We start from the raw sequence: 26852 nt of genomic DNA, 5'->3' as shown, positions 1-26852 counted from the left end.
CCCCTTTTTGATGTTCTCTAGCTCTAGGTCCAGCGACCTGTCTGCCACCAGATCTACAGTGAACACTACATGTACATCATATATGGGCCCAAAAGTAATAGCCGACGTTTTACTAGCACCGGCATGTTTTTTGTTCATGAAGTCCACAGCAGGTGGGCCTGTGTGCTCTAAATGCCAGGGCTCATTTTTAGTCCCAGTCCGGTCCTGCTTTATACCGTCATGGCTGCATTGCCATGAGGCTCCACCATCCCATTCAAAACAACACAAATCACACAACCCACACATGCACAAATAATTATTTTCTATGATAGATTGCTTTCCACAATTTATCTCTAGACTAGTAGTCGGGCCGGAAGTGCAGGTGAATAATTAACATTCCCTTAAAGATACATACAGTATATCATATATCCCCCCATACACACACGCATGTACACTTCTCACACATATATTCACGGTATATCGCTCCATTTATTCTGTTTAATACACCCTGCAGCATATCTGCAGTCAAAGTTGTGCATTAAAGTCACACATGTACAATGCCTGTTTTAAAGTACTGGAGAATTCATAATTAATCGCAGCAAACCCAAATGTGAATAATAATAATTTTTTCTTATAGTAATTTTTTATATATATATTTGAAGCAAATGTATGAAAATTAGAAATTCATTTAGTGATGGTAAAAGTATTTTACCTATTGTAGGTGTTTTCCAATGTGGTGTGTTCTGAGAATGTCACAAACATTAAAATTGGCAAATTTTATGATTTTTGTTATGAATAATCATGATTTATACAGGAGATAGAATTCAGCACCAATGTGAATTATGATTTGCATTTATTACCCTCTGTTGTTCTCAATATCTGGTTGTGCACAAAGGGGGGGTTTACACACAATCTCGGAAAACAGGGATCTGTGTCATAAAGAGCAGTACGGAACACACACATGGCTGCAATACAGGAGTATTGAGGTTCATTTGTGCTATACACATGATCTTGGTTTTCTGTGTGGAGTTTGTACATGCCACATATGAAAGTTTTCTGTGTATAGTTTGTATGTACTCATGTGTGCAGTTTGTAAAATTTTCTGTGTGGAGTTTGTAGGTACTTCTTCTGAAAAATCCTTCCAATACAGAAATTCAAATCTGAGTTGTTATAACATGTGGTGTGTTATACTGTATTATCTGTGTATTAGATCGCATGTAAACCACATATAATATTGCAGTTATAACTGAGTATGATTTGAAGGTTTGCATAATATGCATAATACATTAAGATAATAAGGGACTTGATGTGTTTTGTCAAGGAATATTAGGGTGGTATTAGCCCTGCTAAAGCTGGCATGTTTATCTCACATGAAGCTTCGGTCGCTATACATATATAGAATAGCGATGACGACCCAGTGTCTGGGGTCTGTAGTGGTACAGACAGGAAAAAGTAATACATCAGCAGTGTCAGAATGGAACAGTGGGGACCACCGGAGGTTTCCTGTACACCTATGGCTCAGTCTGACCCTGTACACTAGTCATAACTCAGATAGATATGGATTTCTGTAGATAGAATAAGAAACTTGCAAAGGGAGGTATTTGTGTTTAACCCATTTATTCAATTCTGTAACAGTTATATAGGTAACACCGGTGTGAAGCTTAGTATCAGGTGATGTATTGCTAAGCAGGGTTTGATTAATTGGATCATATAGCAGGTTTGCAATGAGTCCTGTAATAATCGTTCTATATATACTGGTAAGCAGAATGGTTGAAAAAGACTGAATCGCAGATTGGCAAAGTCTGTAATAAATGTAAAAATGGATCATTTCATTTAAGATGCCACAGATGTTAGGATGTCTGAATAATTGTTTTCCTTTAGGTAAACAGGTCATGTGGTAAGTATATATGACTGCAGGAAATATGATTTTTAGACAGCGATATACGTTACATTAAAGATATTAAGAACAATGTGCTATGCGCAATACTCAGAACGTTAGACATGGGATATTCCTTAGAAGTAGAGATATCATATGAAAAGCAGAAATAAGGAAATCTGGATTTGTCATTACTGCAGTAAATAAGGAGACGTCCTTAGGATTACAGGTGATAATGAGTTTAACCTTTATGCTTATAGCAATGTTTACGGTATACGCAATTGTTCTTAAAACTGTATATGTTATAATATGGGTTAAAAACAGACAGGTGGTGTAAAATCCTGCTCATTTTAAAATCCCAGGTGTATATAGGTAAAGTATAATGGTATAAAGATGTATATCGGAGTAAAGGATTCTAAAATCCCCTAGTGGAAATAGGTAAGTAGTGCAACCCCTGACCAAATAAATAGGAATTGGAAGATGGGCGAACAAGGTCTTTTTTGTAGGATCTTGGAAATATATTAATGGCTGAAAATACTGTGTATATCTCATGAAGTGACGTATATAAAATGCCATCGGAACTGTTGTAAGTGGTAACAGTTCATAAGAAATAGTTTTTAGCGATTCCTAGTGATTGTTAGTAACAGACACAAACGTGATATTTTTGTGTTTATAAATCCCTGTAAAATCTAGTTAAATTGCGATGTAGATATTATGGATAACCCTATGGTGGAGGTTTAATTCACCAGAACAGGGGGATTGCCATAGATCATAAAAATATGCATATGATCATACTGTTTGAAACTGTTGCAGTGACAATAACTCAGCGGAATGTAAGTTTCTTTTTCTCTCAAAACACCTGTTGTAATTTTGAAGTTTGACCTCTTTAAGGTTGTTTTAAAATGGTCTTATATTTAAACAGGTTTCACAGGATGATTTTCTGTTATTATTAAAGTAATTGGATACATCTATTAACAGTTTGTATGTTTGGAATAGATAGGAATTAGTTACATATTGACATGCATGTATTATGTATATGTATACTAACATTTCTTTCTATTTTCTCGGAACATCGGAATGCAGGTCAAGGGAGATCAAAGAGCCCAAGACTTCTCTGATTCTCCTCAACAATTACTACACAGATTATTGTCAGGAGAAAAGGGGGGGTGTTATATGGGTATTTGAAGGTTGGAAATTTAGAATTTCCCAGGTTAGGGATATTTTTGGGGGGGGGGGGGGGGGGGGGATTTTCATTGAAAATGAGAAAAACAAGGGCATTTTAGGATCTTGGATGCCACCTGGTGGAGAAGCAATGTAAAGTTCAGTCCGGTAACACTCGTCAATGTTAATGATATGTGATTTTTGAAAACTCCAATATGGAGCAGACAAAATTCTAAATTATCACAATGGGTGGGGAGGGACCGCTAACGCACGGAGAATCTGTTTTTCATCCATATAGGCAAATCAAGTTAACAGCAGGATATCTGAAGACTGCAGACAGATCGGATGGAAGACAAGACGTTAGATTTGGTAGGAAAGATGGAGACATTCAAAAGTACTGACATCTCCCAATTTCTTGTTTAGGTGTTGATGAGGCCTAGCTGCAGAGAGACTATATTTTTGGCAGATGACTACAAGAACCCTAAGATGATCAGATAGAACAGATTGGAAGGACCGGGATACAGATCATCCAAAACAGATGTCCAAGATGACAACACTCCGGGAGCGCGCCCTCACCACATTTGGCAAAGTTAACATCATAGGAACAACTATAGGCTTTTGATTCCGAATGTTAATACATTTAGGAAAGGGTTTGTCTCACATATTCAAAAAAATGTTACCCTTGCATAATTCCACCTATACAAAAACAAGGTTTTAATATGCGACGCAGGGGAGAACCATTAGTTCTCCGCCCTTTCATTACTTTTTATTTCGAACTGTGAAAATTATTATTATTATTACTACATTTTATTTATAGGGCACCACAAGAGGTCCGAAGCGCCGTACATACAGTAAAGGGTACACAGAACAATACATTACAATACAGTAACCAACTTATAAACAGAGCACAAGTAACAATTAGCAACACAATTCTCCATACACAATACAGCTGGGAAGGTGAAGGCTGCATAGAAGTGCTAAAGAAGAAGGCTGTGAGATAGTGGAGAGGAGGACCCTGCTCCTAGGAGCTTACAATCTAGGGGAGAGGGGAGACGGACAGATGACATGAGGCAAGAAGAGTGTGTACAGGGGGAAGTAGGCGAGGATGAGATGGCTGAGGCAGGAGGGACAGAGACTTGGTGACGGTTATGTGGTGCAAGGGTATGCTTTGATGAACAGGTGGGTTTTCAGTGCACGCTTGAAGCTCTGCAAGGTCGGGGAGAGAATAATCGAGAGAGGGAGCTCATTCTAGTGCATTGGGGCTGCACAAGCAAAATCTTGGATACGTGCATGAGATGAAGTAACCAGGGAAGAGGAGAGGTAACAGTCATTGGCAGACCGAAGTGAGCGGGAGGGAGTATGTAAGGAGATGAGGTTTGAGATGTAGGGAGCAATAGAGTTAGGGGGCCTTGTATGTGAAGGTGAGGAGTTTGAAGAGGATTCTGTAGGGGAATGGGAGCCAGTGCAAGTTTTGGCAGAGGGGAGCAGCAGAAGTGGAACAGCGGGAGAGGAAGATAAGTCTAGCTGCAGCATTGAGAACAGACTGGAGGGGGGCAAGATGGCAACGTGGGAGGCCAGTAAGGAGAAGGTTGCAGTAGTCAAGCCGAGAAATGACTAGTGAATTAATAATCAGTTTGGTAGCATTCTGGGAGAGGAAAGGCCTAATACGAGCGATGTTGCGTAGCTGGAGCCGACAGGATTGAGCCAGAGATTGAATGTGGAATGTGAAGGAGAGGGTGGAGTCAAGGGTGGCACCCAAGCAGCAAAGTTGGGGGACAGGGGAGATGATTGTGTTGTCAACAGTGATAGCGAGATTGGTTGGAGTGGAGACTCTACTAGGGGGAAGGATGATTAGTTCGGTTTTGTCCATGTTGAGCTTCAGAGAGCGCTCGGACATCCAGGAAGAGATGGCGTAGAGGCAACTGGTTACCTGAGAGAGGACAGATGGGGAGAGTTCAGGAGAGGAGAGGTATAGTTGTGTGTCATCGGCATAGAGGTGGTATTGGAGTCCAAAGGGGCTGATGAGTTCTCCTAGTTTAGAAGTGTACAGGGAGAAGAGTAGTGGGCCCAGGACAGAACCCTGTGGGACACCAACGGGAAGGGTGGAAGGGGGAGAGGTGGAGCCGGAGGAAGACACAGAGGAGCGGTTGGTGAGGTAAGAAGTGGACCAGGCATGGACAGTGTTACAGATGCCAAAGGTCTGAAGGGTGCAAAGGAGGAGAGTATGATCCACGGTGTCAAAGGCTTCAGAGAGGTCCAGGAGGATGAGCAGAGAGAAGTGGCCCCTGGATTTGGCTGCAAGCAGGTCATTGGTGACTTTGGCCAGGGCAGTTTCAGTGGAGTGACGTTGGCGAAAGCCAGATTTGAGAGGATCAAGGATGGAGTTGTCAGAGAGATAGCTGGTGATGCGGCTGTAGACAAGCCACTCAAGTAGTTTGGAGGCAAAAGGGAGAAGAGAAATGGGGCGGTAATTGGCAGGTGAGGACGGGTCGAGGTTGAGTTTTTTAAGAATAGGTGTGACAAGAGCATGTTTGAATGATGAGGGAAAGATGCCGGTGGAGAGAGACAAGTTGAAAAGGTGAGCAAGGTGGGAGCGGGCAGTGGAGGAGAGGGAGCGTAGAAGGCGAGAAGGGAGGGGGTCAAGGGGGCAGGTGGAAGGGGGAGAGGGCAAGATGAGGGAGTGGACCTCATCACCCGTGGTGGGGCTGAAGGAGCACAAGATGGGGTGGCCGGGAGGTGCGGATGGTGGGGGAGGTGGGGTTGCAGCAGGGAGATTGCAGTGAGGGAGGATGGAAGGGGTGGTGGGGGGCGGAGGAGAGTGTTGAAAGTACCAAAGAGGTGGCGGGGATTGGAGGACTGAGAGGAGATGAGCGACTGGAAGGTTTGCATGGCGAGGGAGAGGGCCGAGCTGTAGGAAGAGAGGACAAACTTGAAGTGAAGGGAGTCCGCCAAAGAGCGAGATTTCCTCCAGAGGCGCTCGGCTGTGCGCGACCATTTTTGGAGAAACCGGATCAGTATGGAGTGCCAGGGCTGGGGTTTGACTGACGGAGGGGGACAGAGGAAGAGGGGGCAACGGAGTCAAGTGCAGAAATGAGGGTGATGTTGTAGAAGGAGGCTGCCTGGTTAGGGCAGGCCATGGTTGAGAGAGGAGAAAGGAGAGTATCAAGTAGGGAAGACAGGACAGCAGGGTCGAGAGACTCAAGATTGCGTCTGGTAATGGTGGCTTTGGGTGAGGGGAGGAGTGGAGGACTTGAGAGTGAAGGAGAGTAGATGGTGGTCAGAGAGGGGGAAGCGGGAGTTGGAGAAGTCAGAGAGAGCACACAGATGGGTGAAGACGAGGTCAAGGGAGTGGGTAGAAGCAGAGGTCCATTGAGAAAGTCCAAAGGAGGAGAGGGCAAGAAGATTGGTGGATGCAGGATTTGTGATATCAATAGGGATGTTAAAGTCACCAAGGATTATAGAGGGGAGGTCAGCAGAGAGGAAGTGAATTGACCAATGTCCTGCATTGCACCAGACTGATTTGCAGCCGGACCCAATGAGAACCTGCCAAATCGTCTCCTTTGTCCTCTGTGTAACCAGAACTGTATATATTATTGAACTCTGGGACTAGCAAGGGGTCTGCTTTGTGTGACCACAGCTTTCAGGATTGAATGGCTGTTATTCTGGATCCATAGCGCATGCATATGTATAGATTGTACTTATTGTATACTTTGTACTTATTGCATATAATGTTTAACCTGCTATCCTATCTGTTATTATTAAGTCACTTTGTGCTTTGGAACCACAAGATAAGATTGGAAAGCAATTAACTTTATAACGACTAGACGGCATTAATACTCCCCAGGCATTTCTTCAGCCTTGCGCTCCTCCCTTCCCCTCGGATAGCTAAACAAGCCCTTATACAGTGCCCCCAGCTGTGGTCCCCTCTATGCAATGCCCCCAGTAGTGGCCACCTATGCAGTGCCCTTATATAGTGCCCCCAGTAGTAGCCTCCCCAAAGACACACACAAAAAAATAAATAAGCGTCCGCTCCTCTGCCCCCCAGCAGTCCCGCGCAGGCCGCTTTGCATGATGGGAGAGCAGACTCTCCCATCACCCACTGCGGGAGCCGGAAAATGGAGCTCATGAGTGAGCTCCAGCCCGGCTCTGGCAGTGGGCGCAGCAGCCGATGAGTCTCTCTGACTCTCATCAGCTGCTAAAACAAACACACAGCTGCCGACACCAGCGGCTGTGTGTTTGTTCCTATTAGTGTAGTGCGGACTACACTTATGTGCGTTCCGCACTACCGCCCTGCATGACCAGCACTCTTAGGCAGCTGCCTAAGTTTGCCTAGTGGTAGCGCCGGCCTTGTATAGACTGCAGCATCGTATGAACAGTGAAACCAAGTACGCGGTATACGTAATCATGTGTCCATGCAAGCTATTGTATGTTGGTAAGACTGTGCGCATGATAAAAGAATCACGATGCAGTTTGTCAATTAAAAAAAAGGCATATTTGTAGATGGAACCCAGCACTCCACCAGTGGCTAAACATTTTGCCAATAAAGGACATAAGTTGAAAGAATTCAGGTTCATGCCTATAGAGTAGACCATGTCCCTCCACTACGTAGGGGAGGTGACAGGGACAAACTACTACTGAGACGTAAGTGCCAGTGGATCCATAAGCTCAAAAGCATGGCACCTTATGGTTTAAATTAGGAATTCAACTTGTCCGTGTTTCTAGTTTTATAGATGGGGCTCATGAGCTTACATGTTCTGGAATCTGTGTGTTTTAAAATATCTTTTTGATACTTACCGGTGAATGTTTCTATGATCAGTGATATATTTTTTTTTATTTTTTTTAATGTATGTTGGAATAGCATTAGTTTCACAGTGGATGTTTGATTAGCACTGTAGTGTAATTCATGTTTTTGGATGCACATCGGCTGTTTTGTATGTATTATTGTTTATGTCTCCATGGTGACCATGCAGACACTTCTGGGAGAGGGGGGGGGAGGGGGGGGGGGGGGTCCTCATGTCTTCCCCAGCAACTGTGTAGCTTCGTTCCGCGTGCTGGCACCACTGGGCTCTCTCTCGCTGTCTGGGGGATCACGGGCAGCCAGATGTAGGCACACTGGAATCATCTCAGGTGATCACACCTAGGTGCTTTTAGGTCTGTAAGTCAGTTTGTGATTAGTAATGGAGGCTGCTGCTGCTTCTTGAAAAAGGCTTCATAACGAAACAGCTCTCAGGGATTTTCACAGCATGTAAAATTTCCAGATTCATGGCTCTTACATCTGATAAGTATTTGTTTGATATGTTATCCTGACAAATCTGGCCTTTATTTTATGGCACATTAAATTAATTATTTGCATTGGAATGCTGATTTGTTCCTCACTTGGAAACATTCAGGCACTATGTTTTTTATATATGATGTGACCATGCACCCAGTGATTTATGGATAAAGTGGGTGCAGTTCTTTACAACTGTGTGTCTTTATATATTTCTGCTATCTTTATCATTGTAGATGTTTTACATCAGGAGGGGCCAGACTGACTATGATCTACTTATAAAGTTTAATAAAAAAAAAAAACCTTGTGATCTTCCAAGTATGAACACTTGCACACTGTAGTTGAGAGCCCAGGAAAGGGGCATGACATGGAAATAGGGGGCATGGGGTGCAAAAAGGGGGAATTACATTACAGCAAGGGGTATGGGGGTCTGTCCTGCCAAAATAACACATTAGTGGGGGTTTTTTGTGGGAACCAAAAACCACACACATTGGGTTTGTGGGGGGGGGGGGGGGGCTGTAGGGGCCAAAGTCCCCAGCTGAGTATTTTCTATTCTCTGCTCCTTCCCCTACAGTAGTTTACTTACCAGTTTTCCTCCTGCAGTACAATCTCACTCCAGTCAGCACAGGACACCAGTCCACAGGCAAACATGCCCGCAGTAAGTGATGCTGGCAGGGGGAAAGGAGCCCATTTAGGTGAACCAGCCAGGTGCCATCGGGGGAAATGGTCCTGGGTGATCACTCTAGTTACAAGTCTGGTGGCCAGGAGACATGCTGATGATGCTCCCAAGCCACTCTGTCTGATACAAGGATAATCAGCTATGCAGATGGCACTCTCCCCCCAGCCCAGCCTGCCCCTGGTCTCAGCCAATAAGAATCAGCCTGATTCTTATTGGCTATTGCCATCAGTGACAGCCAACTGCAGCTTCAGTTCAGCTGAGTCACCAATAAGAATCACTGAGTATTATTGGTGATACACCTACCTTTTATTGGCAGCTGCTAGCTGATCCCAAACATTGAAGCTTTGGCCACCCTGTTACATGATCCAAAGAGTTACTGTATGACAGTAAACTGTAATGGTGCATACACACCATCTGATTTTTCTTCGGATCTGAATGATAACGATTTTAAAAATCATTCATAGCTGCCATGTTTGTCAGATGAACAAATGTGCGTTCCTGCTTGTCAGATAAAGACATCTGATGTGTTTGCAGTCAGATTTGGACGATTCCATTCATTTTAATGCAGTCAAAAGTTGTTTGTAGTTCAAATCGTTCATCTGACAGTGTGTATGCACCATAACACCTCTAATAACCACATGCAAGTCATGTGACTTTCCTAAACTGTACATTAGATAAGGAAATTCCTCCAATCTTAATCACAAAACTTACTTTTGCATTATACATAAAGATCCTTAGGTTTAATTTAACCATACTTGCCAACTCTCCCTGATTGGCAGGGAGACTCCCTGTAATGGGATGTAGTTATATTGACTGCTGGCAATATACCAATGCTAGAATCCTTCCACCCAGCAAAATGCCACTGCAGCTATCCCCTTAGGATTAAGGTTACCAGCATCAGAATTCCAACTGCATATCAAGCAGCATTACAAAGACTGTTGACTGCTCCTGCACCCACCACTCACAGCAATGTCACTGCTGAGTAGCTTATCCTATTCAAGTGATCAAAGCACTGCTCCTCCACCCCATACCAGCTGTTGTACACATGGTACCACACCTATCTCTTGCATAGATGAGAATACATTTTATTTTTGCTTAGCTCTAATTTGTCAGATTAAGGTGAAACATAGTACAGGTTATTTCCACGATAAAATTATGCAGTTTTCAGATGAATAGATTTTGCATCAACGTGGAACAGACTGACATTCTTGTCTTAGTAGTGCTGGCTTTTGGTGGCACTTTATGTTTAGCATGAGCCTTTTTGAAGGCTCTACCAGACAGCGTGGGCCTAAAAGGTGCCTGTCCACTAACAGACATGGAAATGACTGCACGAATACAACATTGTAATTGTGCAGTCATTTGACAGTGATGAGCCTGCACTGAACAAGCAGTCATTCAGTGCAGACTCACCAATCTGCAAACATGCTCAACCTGACATCAGGTCGACCAGGATGGTTGCACAATGATAGATGTCTAAACAACCAGTGGGCACGTGCATCACTGGTTGTTTTAGACATTTTTGCAGACGATTGATGCGAACGTTAGCGTTCAATCACTCGTCTAGTGGATGGGCAACTTTACACATAAAACAGGCTGTAAATCCTACAATTTAGCAATATAACATAGCAAGACCAATAGCAGTATTGGTACTGTATGTTGTACTTTCAAATACATCTTCAAGTCTCACTGGGGGTAGTCAAAAAAAGTTAAAGATTTACAAATGTCATGTCCATAGAAACTTGGAATCTATATTATACCACTTTACAAATCATTCTAAGACAATCAAAACCTCTATATGGAGCAAAATCTGCCTGAAAATTCAAAGTTTTCAGATCTGCCCAGCATGCTGCACTACAGCAGCTGGTTCATTACTATGGGAAAGTTAGTTATGAGAGCCCAACAAAACAATGCAACACAAGGCACAGACAGACAAATATTCTGAAAGATATCATCACTTAACTCATTGTATCATTAAAGGCCAGTACTTCATGTGGCTTTAAATGTGAATAACTGCTTAAGACCTGTTACAAGTTACAGTGGAGATGACAAACACTTTCATGTAGTCAAAATGCTTCAAGTGAAAGCTAAAGCATACACTTAAACATTCTTTATTATGTGAAATAAAAACATGTATAATAGAAAAAGAAAGAAAAAACTAGTGTCTTCGAGTCGATTTGGGGGAAAACACTGAGTCTTACAAAAAAAAAAAAAATAATAACCACAAAACAAAGTGCTTTGAAACAAGGAAACATGTACAGTCAACCGTAAGAAAATGTTGTAGTGGAGTGATTTGTTTAGCCCAGGATCAGACTGGATTTTCCTCCTGGAGGGTTTCGTCTGCTGGGTACTGCAGGAGGAGTGGGCTCACTGTTAGCATCAGCCAGAGAGGCTTTTCCAGAGTCCACCATTTCTATAGAGAAATGAAAGTTAAGTAGCTTTAATTATACACCATAAATTAAAGTTCTAAAAACCATTAAACTTTTAAAAGGAAAATGTGAACAAAACTGGTTTAACTGAGCATTCTTGACATTGGTACTCACCAGGTACATCTGCTTCAACCTAAAATAGAGAAGCTTGATATTAAAATATATTTTAAGCAAAATGTTAATTCAGATCACGTTTATACTTTAAATGGTTCCCACTGTAATGTGTGGTATCTGCACAGAAGTGACTGATCACATGCAGACATGGCCAGTTTCTAGATGTGAAATCTGATAATGACTGCATGTCTGGAATACAGGTTATATATTCTCACCTTATTTTGAGGACAGTGGAATTAGTTAAGCATGTCAACACCCCAGGAAAACAATCATTCAACAATCAAAGATAGGCACATGTTTCCAGGGGGGGAGGGGGGAAGGAACCTCAATCTCGACACATTTAATCCTGAAGGAAGTTGGTGCCACATATCACATTTTCACTCAGTTTTTTGCTCAAACTGTGCCACTAATACTCCAGGCAGCAGATTCAGGTGTACCCATTCTACTCCCTGTAACAAATGTCAAAACAATAGGCACACTTTTGTGACCTTTAACATCTGAAGGATTGCAATTGCATTGTATAATGACTGACAAAGTAGTTCTTTCAGATTTAAAAAAAAAAAAAACCACCACTTTTCTTCTTTTTTACAATAAAGGTCTGTCCGTGCCGTTCTATAGGTTTATGCATTCCAATAGGAAGTTATTATATCCAGGTCATAGGAAGTGACAAACACTGAAGGAATGAAACATAACAACGAGCTCATGATGAGTCATTCAATGAAAATCTTCCTTCTCATTTGTAAGACTAAAGAAATTGATTTGGCAAGTTGTTGCCCTAGACCAGTGGTTCTCAAACTCAGTCCTCAGGACCCCAAACAGCTCACGGTTTCCAGGTCACATAGCAGGTGCACAGGTGTATGCATTACTCAGACATTTTGAAAGATCCACAGGTGGAGCTACTTATTTCACTTGTGATTCTGTGTGGAGACCTATAAAACATGCACTGTTAGGTTCTCAAACTGTCCATAGTCAGGACCCTGTGTTCTAGACCATAAAGTAGGATTTTTCAAGTCTTAAGGGGTCATTTCAATTAGGAGCAAGTTGGGTTCTGTGAGCCACTCAGCAAATTTTCACTGCAAGTTACATTTGCAATTCAATTCAAAATACTGATTTTTCCAAAGCAAAATTTGTTATTTTTGTGCACACTCCCTGAGCAGATAAGGTATGGGCAGTGCAGAACCTTTGATACACCCCTTCCAATGAATAAACATGAAGGGGTTTAGATAGCATAATTTGGTCAATAAAGAAATGTCAGTTTTTCAGGAGAGTTCCTCTAAAAAGCGCAATGGGGAAGATTCTGGTTAGTGCCGGCAGCTATCAGTGCCAGGGGCCCAATGGAGCAATTCAATTGTTGCTCCGATTTTCTGCTTTCCCACTCCTGAGAAGGCAAGTAGAACTGTGCGATAACAGTTTGGTCACCATATCTGTCCAATTAGGTACAACAAGCCTAATTAATAGGCAGCCAAAAACACATTTAAGCCTGAAGGAAATACGTGATGCATATCACATTTTCACACTAATTTTTTTTGCTCATATTGAGCCACCAATACTCTGCTAAATGTCCAGGCAGCAGATTCAGGTGTACCCCTGTTCTCCCTGTAACAAAGGGCCACTGTCCCACCCCCAACACTTTGCCTTTCCACCGACCTGCTCATGCAACATGCTCTTGACACCTTTTCTCTTGCTTGCCCATGTAGTTTTCCCCCTGGGGTGTTGACATGCTTCATGAATACAACAGACAAGTGTCAAAAGTTTGCTCATTAAAAGTTATATTTTTAGAACATAGAAATGTAGAAAAAAAATAAACAAAAAGTGGGCGGTTTTTATGGGGGAAAAAAAAAATGCCAGTTAAGTGATTAATATAAAGTGTAAAGTAGTGCCATTTGACACCTCCAGTACTTTTCTTATGGCCACTAACAGCCTTCTATACGATCCTGTAATCTGCCACTTTTTGGGGGTCCAGGATGGTTTTCCTACTTTTTCATGCACTTATTAGCATCAAGTAAAAAGTTGGCAATGACTATGTACATTGAATATATTAACATACCAAGACTGCTGTAAAAGCTACCACCAGTAGTTTAACAGGCAAAACGATTGTTTGGCCACACACCCACGCCATCACAGAATGCTGCTTATGCATTAGTTATGCCTGCTAGGGCAGTTTTGCTACATGTTGTACTAGGTCCCTATTATAGTCCCATAGTAAAAAGTCATTAAGATTTAGATGTGGCCATTGAAACTACCTCTTCAGAAACTGCTGCAAAAGTAAAAATACAAACCATGTGATCTTCAGCATCAATGTACTCCCCCTGCATACACGTTCTGTGTGCCAGATCATCTTCTGGGTCTCCACACGCTGCACTTTCTGGAATGCCTAAAAGACATAACAATAATATCTTTCCAGGTCTTACAGAGCTGGCTCAATCCACATCATCGATGTGTAACCTTGTATCAACTTCTAGCCATGGCTACCTGCTTTAGTTAATAGATTTGAATTTTACTCTAGTTAAAGATCTAATTTACAATTGAAAAGCAGTGGGACCCTTATGGAGCCAAGGAATGTGCATCCATTGGCATAGACCACAAAAAAGCCCATGTGTTCAGTGCCAGCAGTAATTTACTCATCGGCAACCTGGTTCTTAGATAACATTTAGACCAGTGCTGAACAAAACAGGCTTTCAGCCCTCCCTCCAACTGCAATTTTGTACTGTAGTAAATTATATACATAGGCAGCCAAATAGAATAATGCTTCCAAGATGACATTTTAGTCAAAGCAGGTTTATTTCAAGACTAGTCGAGTGGTTCCCAAACTGGATGCAGATCTCCAAATCAAATTATCTAATGTTTAATGTGATTGGCTACAAACAGAAGTGCAACCCTGTCCACCACCATGTAATGGACCATGGATGACAGGTAAGCACAAGTTACATTTCACCAAATTTAGCCAATAAATTTTTGGCCTAGGGGGTGCCGAAAAAAATATGCTAACACTTTTGGGCGCTGTGATTCAACAAAGTTTGGGAATCACTCGACTAGTCCAATCAATGCATAGCAGTTTTATAAAAGTGACTCAGAAAAGCCTGGTAATACACACCATAACTGGAAACCAGAGTTTTACAAAGCAATTTTATGCTGCCCTAGAAACCAATTTAATATTCAGGTGACCGGTTCCCCCTACACGTCACTACTCCAGGAAAGTGCGTAGACATTAGTTTATTCGCTCTTTGAGGAAAGACAGCTTTACCTATTTCAACAGCACAGGGTGCAGGCACTGGTTCACTGTCTGGAATGCCGAATATGTTGGAAGCCATCTTGTGCCGTCTAGCAGGTTGTTGAGGTTGCTGATCACCAACTCCAAAAGAGAAGCTGGACCCCCCACCTGGAGGTCTCAGAATCCTAAATAAAAGAATAACCTCAGTAAGATTGGTTATCGTGGCACCCTTCTCTATCAAATGAGGAAACTCAACATTTATATGGTTTACAAGTTCCCACTTGGCAGGTAAGAAACCCAGATTCCAAGTTTAAAGTCCTAGTAAAACACAAATCTCAGTAGGATGAGAGATTGCTGTTGACCATCTGCAAAGTGTTCTACAAGCAGGATTGCCTCCATCAAGAATGCTCTAGTAGCCAAATTGTAGATTTGTTAATGCTTGTAAACAATTTTACGCAAAAGTTATGCAATGCATGATATACACCTTCCACAAGCCATATGTCCCTATTCTGCACCTCAACGAATGTCCAAAATTATGCATTACATACATTTTTATCATGGCGTAAAGCTGTTTATAAGTAGCCAAGAATTAATTTTGCTTTACATATTTGCATGTTAAGGGCATCATGGCAGGAGGGGAAGCAACCTAAATAGAAACACACCCCCCCCCCCCCACCCCCCCAACAGTGCATATTTTCCATGTCTCCTCACAGAATCACAAGTGATTTGTGTTTGTGAGTAATTCACCTGTGCACCAATTAGGTGACCTGGAAAACCATGAACTGTGTGGTGTCCTGAGGACAGTGTGTTGACCAGTTTTGAGTCAACCTTTTGACCCTGTAACATCTGTTGTCTACCTAGACATTGAACTGAAATAGGTTGACAATCTATTGACTGGAACCCGCTGGAAAAAAAATAAATACATCCATCCACCACAATGTTTAAAAGTTAAGAGTTGTGGCAACTCACCATTTAGATTAGGATACACATGACACTTTACATTATGCCCAATACATTCACATCTGTCCAGAAGTCATGTTTTGTTTAGATGCAACTTCTATAAAGCCACACTAGTAGTAGAGTCATGAACTAAAAGTCAACGGTTGACAAAAGCCTATAAATTTTGGATTCTTTGCAATACATTGAGTATTTTCTAGTGCCCTTTGATGGTTTCTAAAGAACTGTCCAACAAACTATATTTAAATGATTTCCAATACTACCTCCAGACCACTGGAAACCCAGACAAATGAGTAGATACAACTGTAGATTTCACCCTGGCAAGGTGAGACAAACCCAAGTGCTTTAGGAAGACCTGCCAATTGTTCTCATCTATATTTAAAATAAAGTGCCCAGTTTAGCAGTCTTCTTGGACAGATTGAGGGGTTTTCACTATTCTACACAGCATTGGTAAAGTAAGGTTTAGGTATATGAACCATTCATCTGACAAAAGGGAGCCAAGCAGTGTCACAGAAAAACTGTTGAGCTGTGTGAGTGCCAAGTTCTGATTGCTAGCTCCGAGACAGAGAGAGTCAATGTGCACGTTGCTTACCAGCAGCCTAGAGGCGAGGGAGTCAGGGACTGAGCAGGGTCACATGTGAGGTAGACTATGAGACTAACCCATGAAGATGCCCTGATGAGGAAACAGTAGCCAGGAGGGAGTCAGGGGAGGCATAACCATCAGGAATTAAAATGACTTCCATTCAATGATTGCAAATGGACTGCAACCATCAAATGGTAAAAACCACCATCGGAACACAGATTGTTAGTAACCATCGGATTCCGATATTCATCCCTACTCTAAACCTGCATGTGGACTCCGGCCACCACTCCACCAAGGGCATGTGGCTGAGCAGAACCACCACACTGGAGAGGGAACACTTCATGGTGAACAGGAGGCACCTCCCATGAAAGTCAGTACTGTTATCAGGTGCAGGGGGCTGTGGCTAGATTAAATTGCTCCCATGTGAACCTGGGGTACTAGTTTTATATAGGCAGCTTCAATGCTTCAAATTATTGACACTGATCCTGGTGCTGCTAATTATCCTTATATGGAAGCAGTAAATGTTTTATTAATTCTCATTAGCATCATCTTCATACCTTTTACTAGATTATAGTGTAAAATTTCAAATACCAGAAAAGATTTAGTGCAGGGATAGGGAACCTCAGGCCCAGGGGCCGTATAAGGGCCCCCAGAATCATTTGGTCTGGCCCTTGGAGCTTTTTTCTGCTACCTAGAATGGCACCCTGCAGTCAGAATCTATGCAGCAGTGCCTCCTGAAGCATCCTTAGGATGCTTCAGACTGTCACACCACTGCCTTTACAGCTCCCCAAAGCATCCTCAGGATATTCTGGGGATTGCTGTAATCACCGCCAATTGTGGCCCCACCCCTGTGTGACATCACATGGAGGGGCGAGGCCTGCACCAGGCCTAGATAGAGATATATCTCAAAATAGCACTCAGAAGAAAGACTGTTCCCAACCCCTGATTTAGTGATCCAAGGCTCATTTGTATTTTTCACTAAGGTTTGTTAATTTCCCCCCACAAATGCATCTTGTCCCTGTCACTTGACCTTTCTACAAGTGAAGAAATTTGAGTTAATCATTAAGTGTATGAAAAGTAGTTTAAATTTCCTTATTTGTTTAATCATTTGACAAAATCAAACTGTAAATCACAAGTCTACTCCCATCAAGACCTAACCACCTTAATATTTCTTCAACTATATAGTAGCAGCCCTTTGCACCTCCAGCTCTTTGGTCATATGCTGAAGCAGATAGCACCTATTTGTCATGTTGAATTTTTTGTTTTAGTTATGGAATTGCACAAATAATGCAACTCATTGCAACACATTTGAGACACTACAGAACACAGTTCAGCAAAGCAATATACATTAAATGGATGCTCACTTATTTTGTCCACTTACACAACCTAAAATAACCCAGCTCTATGAGGTTCTGAGTGTGCAAGACCAACCCAATAGTGCCATATGCAAAATCTATGATCAAGTTATCTGAACTAGTGTTGAGGGAGCTTTGAGAACTTGCAAATAGCAGTGAATACCAATGACAAGGAATTGGTTGGGTACAGGACGGCAGTGTTCGGGATCCAGACGGTCAGAATCCCGATGCCAGCATCCCTACAGTGTTAGAATACTGACACCTGTGGGTTGACATCCTAACCATATCCCTCCCCCTAGTGCCTAAACCTAACCCTCCCCCCTAATGTACCAGCATGGAGTTTGTGCGCTCCTAAAAAAAAAAAAAAAACAAGCAGCATGTCCTTGGGACACCTCCAATTTGTTACACTTGGGACATGCCCAGCACTTCTGGAGATGCAGAGCTTCGCCCTCACGGTGAATAGATGCAGTGTGCATGCCACACAGCATCTAGTCACAGCAACTTATCCCACCCTCTGGATACTGCAGCCCATGGGTGGGGAAGGTGCAGGGCAGGCTGTTTTAGCGGGATGCAGCTAAATACACAGGGTGCATTTTACCATTTTAAAATTGGGCAGGGCACGGCAATCAGATTAAAACAAGCTAGCGGGAAAACTACTCCGTGCCTAACCCTCCCCCTATCCCCAGTACTTCAGGACACCTGTGCCAGCATCCCGCATGCCGGGACTTAAACTACATCTCTAAGGAATAAGGCATTGAAGTTCCATGCTGGCCTAAATATTGTACAATAGAGCAAAGTTAGCAGGTACTGGAAGTTATTACATAGCTTGTGTAATATGCTCTAGCCTCTATACCATTAAAGGGGCAGCCTCATTCTGTCCTTACAAAAGTGCTCACCAATCTTGTAAAATCTACGAGCCAGCTTAAGTTTAGCAGCCAGACCATCTTCAGTTACCAAAATATATGAAAACTTGTATAGACCGCTAGACATGCCCCTCAACCTCCCCACATGCCATCAGACACCCACACATCAGATTCTGCCACATACCCATACCTGCCCCCAATTAAAAATATGCTATGCAGTGTGGCTTAAATGCACATTATGCCACAGTAGCGCCCAAATGCACACACACTAGGAACCACATTCTCATTCCACAAAAAAAAAAAAAAATATAGCATTTGGACAAAAGTATATGACCCAGGAGAAAGGTGCAGGAGTCTTCCTAATTAAGTTAGTGGAGTGAGGAGTACCTCTGTGTGCTACTCAGCTGCTGCAGCTACAAAATAGTCCACAAAATGGCCACAGCTGTATGTTTGGGCCCCTTCACCTAACCATGCCACTGCTCTGCATAGCTCCACCCCTCTTTATAGCAGACTACACTAAAAAAAAAAAAAAAAACCCACAACACAGCTCGGCTACCCCTGGGCAAACCACCCCCTACAGCAACAACACTGCTCTGCAGCAGCTGCTACACCCAAACAAACCACCCCCTGCAAACACTGCTCTGCTGCCCCCAAGCAAACCCCCTCCAGCAGCCACACCACTGCCCAGGACAAACTACACCCCGCAGCCACACCACTGCGCGGCTAAGCCCCCCTCCCCCACGGGGAACCCATCTACATGTTCAAGTTCCTAGTCAGCTATCCCTTCTGAAGCCCCCACCCTGGCCACGCATAGACCCTCTTACCGGAGAGCTCTATACAGCCGGAGTTTGGAGAAGGAAGTGTCAGCACAGCCAGTCAGCTCAGCAGAATTGGCATGCACTCTACAAGTGTTCATCTGCCACATTAGTCACCCACAAATCTCTGCTGGGGCTGATGAGGATCTGCTTCCTCCCGCCCTGAATAATCTTGTCGCCAGGTAGCAAAATCTGATCGCCATGGCGACCTAGCCCTCAGGGTTAGTCAAGCCCTGCCTTACAGTCACATGCCAAAACTGCACCGCTTAAGGATGTGGCAAACTATTTTGCTTTGCAGTTGCTGCTCTGCCTTCTGCCAAAGTGCTCAAGTTTTTCCATAGCTCCTTTTTCTACACCTGCATGCCATTTAACATTGTAGGACAGTTATGCAAGAGCACAACTTTACAGTGTACCATTTTGTTGGCCTTAAGCTGGGTACACACACCTAACATATCTGCAGATTGCATGATCTGCAGATGGTTGTTCATACACACTAAACTATTGTCATTTGGCCACAGGTACTGCTGACCAGTGGAGTGTTGTAACCTCCTCTCCACAGCCTCTGCAGGAAGTGTCCGACTGCCTGTACACAGCAAGATGGAGAGAGATGTCCTTGGCTGTGCAGCACAACTCGCGCAATATGTCTGGATGACGTCGTTCAGAGACATATCGCTGGTACACACTGGCCGACACAAGCTATATTGTCCAACATATCTGCCAGTGTGTACCCAGCATTAGCTTTCTACTTAACCTTCAGTAGCTTTCCGACTAGGCTGTTTCAGCAGGGCACTGCACCCTACCCCATTTCTAAAGGGCAAAAAGCACCCTGCCCTCTGGCACCCCACTAAAAAAACCTGCGGGTGCCATCCACCAGTGGGTTGCAGTATCCTGCCAGTGTGGAAAACTGAGATGCAGCGGTCATCACTAGTGACTGGATGCCTGGAGCATGTGTCCAGCATCCTTTTACACATAGCAGCACTTGGGGGAAGCCCGGCATGTCTATAAGTGCCGGGCACGCCCCCAAGAGCAACAAAAAAGGGGATGTGTCTTAAAGACATGCCCCCTTTTCCTTGGTCACTTCCCTTTTCAGGGGCACGAGCAGATGTTCCCTTTCTCTAGGTACGGCACATGCGCCAGACTTAAGAATGAACACTTAGTAAATGTGAACCTTATTTCCTCGGCCATCTACAAAGATCAAAGGAGCAATTAATTTATCAGGGATGAATCTTTGATGTGTCCTGTGTGGCTTTGAACATTCAATAATGACAATAGTCCAACATGGCCTAACCAGAACACCAACAAGCTAACACTAAATGGGCAGACTAGATGGGCCAAATGGTCCTCATCTGCCACTAAATGCTATGTTTCTATGGCAGTTTTTCCTGTGCACCTCTAATGTGCAATGTTAGTGGCCTTGAGGGGTCAGCATTTCAACCATTTCTCTGGCAGGCTACTCAATCCAATAATAAATGCTTATTACTGAGAAGACACATCAAAATACAAATCTGTACTTTCGTTCAGCAAGCATTCTTATGCTGCAACTAAAGAACCACCCTATTTATAAGTAATTCCCATATCTGCCCCACATTTATCATCATCTTCCAAAAGCAAAAAATGAAGTCACAAGTCTAGGAACCTTGCTTAATGGTGCATACACACTAGATGATATGCTCCCTGAGCGATATAGTCTAGTGTGTCCCCGGCAGGGTGTGCTCAATGGCGTTCATGACATTGAGCACACCCGCTGAACGATATCATTAACGATATCGTTCAGCGCCGGGCTCTCTTCCCCCATTCCCGAACATGCAGCAACCTGACGACATCGTCAGATTGTGCTGCATGTTCAGGCGATGGACAATGTTGGAAATGACCAGCGGGAGTGCGCATCGCTGGTCGTTTCCAACATAACAGTGCACGATTACTGAGCGATTGCACGATTACGATGTCGTAATCATGCAGTCGCTCAGTAATATCACCCAGTGTGTACCCACCATTACTCTCCAAGTCAAAACAGCATGTTCAAGAAGAGAAAAAAAAACAAAAAAAACGAACCCTTGTTGCTTTAAGGTTATGGCTTTCTTACTATGACTACCCTTACCTAAAGGACATTTTATTTAATTCAGTAAGCTAAAGAGGTACATAATTATTTTGCACATCCCAGACCAACATCATCCCACTGAGAAACTGGCATGGTGCTGTGCCAGTCACAGCTTCAGATCACACAGGCATAAGCAGTAGTTATCACCTTCAGCTCAAAGTCCAATAACTACTTATGACAGGTATCAGTTAAATGTTTTTAAAGCATGCAATACAGAAATCAGTGTTTCTGGCCTGCATTTAAAAAGGCAAGGCCCAAGCTCATATGAAGAACACTGAGTAGTATGTTTCCTTTGTGCTCTGGGAATGCAACAGCTGATGTGCCTCACCCAAACACAAATGGGACTCAAACATGGACTGCTCACCACCTAGTAATTCAACATGCAGAGGGGAGAATGAAACACCCCCCCTCGCAATCTCATACCAGCAGAAAGTGCTCAGACAACCCCACCCATGTAAGGAGACAAAAATGACTAGAAAATAAATACTCAGTAGCACTGAATACTAAACATAGCTGTCAAAAGCATGTAGTAACCTATAAAACTGCATTACCACCCAAGTCAGTGATGGGCAACAGATAGCACAGGGGCTGGATGAACCCTTCTAAACATTCTGCCAGCCCCCAGCTCCTTGCTTGGTTATAGCTTACAATGCTTGTTTAGAAGGCCTTGTGATCTTAGATAAGCATCTCATTGACTTAAGTTGGGTACACTACACGATCCATCGCACGATATATTGTTTCAATACAGATCGGAATGATATTTCATGCGGATCGCATACTGTGTACGCTTGATTGACCCATGGGCATAGGTCATTCATCACAGTCCCATCTGCATGGAAATACACATTGCGCAGTCGTCCACTGTATCGAGAAGTGTCTACCGACAATGCAATGTATTGTGCCTTCACTGGGTACACACGTCATGAAGTGTTACCCAGTGTTAGGCCAGGTACACACTAGAATGGTATATTCACGTTTTGTCATTTCTAGGCAAATTGAAACTACAAATCATGAAGATAGTTCAGTGTGTACCAGCAATTGCACGTTCCTGCGACTCGATTTCTGGTGAGCCATGCTGCAGGTCATTCAGAAGATCTCATGTACAATGCCATGCTGTTAAATGCAGCAAGTCATTGTATATTGCACCATCGTACCACTGTTTTGTGCAGTGTGTATGCACAGTGCGATATGTCGTCCAGCAACTCAGCCAGGAACACATTGTTCTGATGTGTACCTGGCCTAAATCTAAAAATTGAATTTGCTACAGTAACAGAAGGGATTTGGGCCTTTTGAAGGATAAAGTGATAAACATGTCCACTGAAGTGTACAAGGCTGCCCATAACTTACCTATATAAAATTTCCACCAACCCCTTTTGCATGCAATTAAAAATTTCCACAAAGATATTGTAAGAAAGTAGCACGCTTTATTTAAAAAAAAAAAAAAAAAAAAAAAAATTTAGAGCAGCACTTCCCAAACTCAAAGCAGCCCAGGTTATAAGGATATCCATGTTTAAGCACAGATTACCTCAGTTTGATTATATAATCTATGCACAGGCATGGATATTCTTAAATCCTGAACAGTTAAAATATTCTGATCCATATCAGAACTTATGCAGATCAAGTAGTCAGTGCATATACCCGATTTACCGCCGTGCACAGCAGTCGTTTGTCGCATTGTCCAATCTGCTGTACTGCACAGCAGATGGGACGATGCAATGAATGGCACAATGCTTCTAAATGCACCATGGAAAGATATTGCACGATTGTACACATGCTCATGTAGCGTGTATGGCCAGGGCGACATATCGTTCCATCATACTGTACGGTCACTGGTACACAAAACTGTGTACCCAGCTTAAGGGTGGCTTGAAGTGTTTGGGAAACCCTGCCATAAAAGTATTTATATCTAATTGACAGTTTTCCCCAGATATATCTGGCTTGATAGGACCCATAAACAAGTCTAACAACTATGAAAGCTGGAAATGGTACCCATTTTACATTCTTTGTAAGCCTTAAATACAGAAGCTGAAACCAATCTTTAAGTTACTCATAACTGTTTATGCCCTGTAAGGGAGAGGACGGAACTTCCAGAAGATGACCAGAGCTATATATTAAGGACTGCGGGTTAATAAGTTAGCAGTTGCAAGAGGTGGCACCTGTCATGTGCTAGGACTGACATGACCATGGAAGCGCAAGGTGCCATTGTGGTAGTTGAGAATTGAAGGCCATTTTGTGTTAAAGAAATGCAATTTTCTTTTTTTTTTTTTTTTAAAACACTTCGTCAATAGCATTAGGAATGTTTTTTGCTTTTGGCACAAGTGAAAACATACATCAATGGTGCATCACCCGCTGGCCTGCCCATCCAGAAGTATGAGTGCTTGCTGATCATATGCATTCATATTTGCCATAGCATTACTGCCACTTAATAGGTCAAATGCTAGTGGCAACCCAACCTAAGTGCAGGGGTAAAGGGGAAGCAGCTATTGGACTAGAGCAGAGCATCAGGAGGCAGACCAAGTAGCTGAGATGCTTAGAACAGTAATTGAACCTAGGTGGCAACCAATCGTTGCATGGAGTGGATAGTTATTCAAGACTGGAAAAAAAAAAAATCTGTATAAAAATGAGATGAGCGCACAATACCACTGATTCAGCATGTATAACTCAGCATCTTCACCTTTCTATAACCCATAGGCAGAGTGTTGGAGACTCTGAAGCAAAAACAATGTTTCCACTTAACAGTCTTCCTAAATCCCAGCATCAGGGCTAACACCCATCTGCACATTTCCTGACCACACAAAGGACCAGCGAACGTCAGTTCTCACAGCTCATCTATCTGTACTCCCAGCACATGTGCACAGTGTAGGGCAGGGCACTGCATATTTTCAGTGTGTGCCCCCAGATTACTACCGAAATAGATGGCATCAGTCTGTGACAAGGCACATCGCTGTCTGACCGGTGACTAGATGCCAGGATGGGATGCGTGACAGCCGTGACCAGCCGGATGCTTAGCATCCGACCAGGACAGGCAGGGTGTGCTACCCGGTCTCCCATTACTACACATGACGCAAGCTGCTAAGGAGCAGACAGCATTAGCCCAGGATAGGAACACTGCGGTTCCCAAGCTCCAGTGGCAATAGAGCCCTGCCTGCTGGAACTAGTAGTGCCACCGCAGCGCAGCAGGAGATACATACACTAACTCGCAGAGCCACATCCCCAGGCGGACACCATGCGCCGGGATAAGTGATGGGGATGACAGTAGACGGATACAGGAGCCTGGACCACATTACAAACGATAGGATCAGAGACCACTGAGAAAACACACCGGGTGACCCGCTGCGGGTGTGAACGTTACCTGGAGCTGCTACGGCCCTCGGGGTCCAGGCCAGAAAACATGGATGTAGTCGTCATTACTCCAATACGCAGCAATTGTGTGTCTACCAGGGTTCACCGTTGCGCATTTATATAATGGGCCACGCCTCTGGTGCTAGCTGATAGGTTGCTTCGGACCGTTAGGCGTCATTTCATTGGAGGGCGGGCCCAGCAATTGGCAGATAGAGGTGTCTTTCTAGAAACAGCACCTGATGTCTGGGCATGTGACGTCAGAGTGTCCCGCCTGCTGCCACATGTGGCCAATCAGAAGCTGAGACTGGGATGCTTGCTGAGATTTTCCAGTCTTCCCTTTGTGACTGAAGTGAACTGAATCCTGCTGCTGCTGCTGCTGCTGCTGCTGCTCTCTGCTGCTGCGTGTAGCCACACTGTGACTGTGTCAGTGCATGGGGAGGGAGAATGAGCCTGCAAAATGAATGAGGACATAGCATCAGACAATTTGGGTGCGGTGTGTGTAGTCTAATATAACGTGTGCTCGTAAATAGCGTTGCAGAATATTAGATTCCCTGGGGACCAATGGTCCTGAGAATGTATGTTATTACAATGGACAGAAATAGATACATACATACATTAGATAGATACATACATACCAATATGTGTGTGAACAGTATATAACCATTTTGCATTCTAGTGAGTCACATTACAAAGATGTAGAATGCACATTGATTCGTAAACCATAGTTGTGCTCTGCAGCAGAATCCTGGATGCAATCTGCTTATTCATGTTTGTTGCACAGTCATTTCAACTAGCTCTCACTTTGCAGGCTAATCATTTGTGTTGCTTCCTATGCATATTACATGTCTATGGTAGATTAACATTGTTTTTACACCTTACATAGTGGATTATTTTTACCTACCTTCTCTTCACCGTTACATCTACTCTTCTTACTACTTTCCTTTCCTCTATTCTAGTGAAGATTTGCGCCAGGTGAATTTTTTTTTATTATTTATGTATATACACTAGTAGAGCTCCCTCTCCTTCAAACTACATATACAGAACCTCTCACAGTCCTGTCATTTCCAACTCAAAAAATATTTCTAATATCAGACCATTTGCCACCCAGGGTGCTACTAAAACCCTCATACACTCACTGGTCATCTTCCGATTGGGCTACTGTAACCTCCTCCCATCTGGCCTCCCGAACTCCCATCTCTCTCGTCTCTAGTCTGTCCTCAATTCTGCTGCTCAGCTAATCTTCCTCTCCAAAGTCTCTACTTCTGCCTCCCCTCTCCTACAAGCCCTTGGTAATGTCTAAATCCCCTTCACCGAGAGGACCCTGACGTCATCAGCCAGTGTCCAGCGTCATTCCCTTCCATCCAAGTGGGCATAGAGGGGGATTATAACCATGTGGCGAGTGCAGTGAGCCACCGTGCCCGAAGCGTGGCGAGCGGACAACAAACTTGTTTAAGTTGGGACAAAGTACTTCTTTAGCTGGCTGTCATGGGCAGGAACTGCAATTCCGCCCTCACTCACGTCACTTCCAGGTCCCTAGCGCGAAGGGGAAATACAGCCAACCACAAGCCTTTCACTGGCTTCCATTCCCCTTCAGAACCCAATTCAAGGTTCTAACACTCGCTTACAAAGCCCTCACCCAATCCTCTACCATTTACATATCTGACTCTCCTGCCTGCCAACTTCGTTCAACAAATGCACACCACCTCTCATGCCAACTGATTACTTCCTCCCACTCCCGCCTCCAAGATTTGTGTTGCTCCCCACCTTTGAAATTCTCTCCCTTTCCCCATCAGACTCTCCACCTCTCTACAATCCTTCAAATGGGCTCTCAAGACCCACTACTTCATCAAAACCTTCATGCTCCTACCTCCGCGTCTACCCCATTTGTGTCACGACTGTTTGTCTGCCCCTCCCCTTCAGAATGTAAGCTCTTACGAAGAGGGCCCTCTACCCTCTTGTGCTTCTCCTTAATTTACTTTCTTCTTCAGGGTCCATAGGCTCCACAGGGAGATCTAAGGGAGTGTAGGTTGGATCTGGATCCCAAGCACAGGCCTTCTGTTTACCCGATGTTTCGGCTGGGGAGGCTTTCTTAGATGTGGTCCGTACCCTCAGGATCTATGTGGA

At 43.6% G+C, this 26852-nt stretch overlaps 1 protein-coding gene across 1 annotated transcript; it reads right to left on the bottom strand.

Annotated features, from left to right (window-relative positions):
• Positions 1-9860: 9860 nt before the first annotated feature.
• Positions 9861-24843, bottom strand: JPT1 (Jupiter microtubule associated homolog 1). The gene is made up of 5 exons (XM_088482584.1): positions 24739-24843; positions 14749-14900; positions 13784-13878; positions 11505-11523; positions 9861-11374 (listed from the first exon to the last, which is right to left on the bottom strand). Exons 1-5 carry the CDS (start codon positions 24792-24794, stop codon positions 11259-11261), a joined length of 438 nt encoding a protein of 145 aa, XP_088338710.1. The 5' UTR covers positions 24795-24843; the 3' UTR covers positions 9861-11258.
• Positions 24844-26852: the final 2009 nt, after the last annotated feature.

Source organism: Taudactylus pleione, unplaced genomic scaffold, assembly GCF_031769625.1.
Source record: "Taudactylus pleione unplaced genomic scaffold, aTauple2 ptg000290l, whole genome shotgun sequence".
Classification (NCBI taxonomy): domain Eukaryota; kingdom Metazoa; phylum Chordata; class Amphibia; order Anura; family Myobatrachidae; genus Taudactylus; species Taudactylus pleione.
The sequence above is the reverse complement of the archived record's forward strand: the minus strand, read 5'-3'. Positions and strand labels throughout refer to the sequence as shown.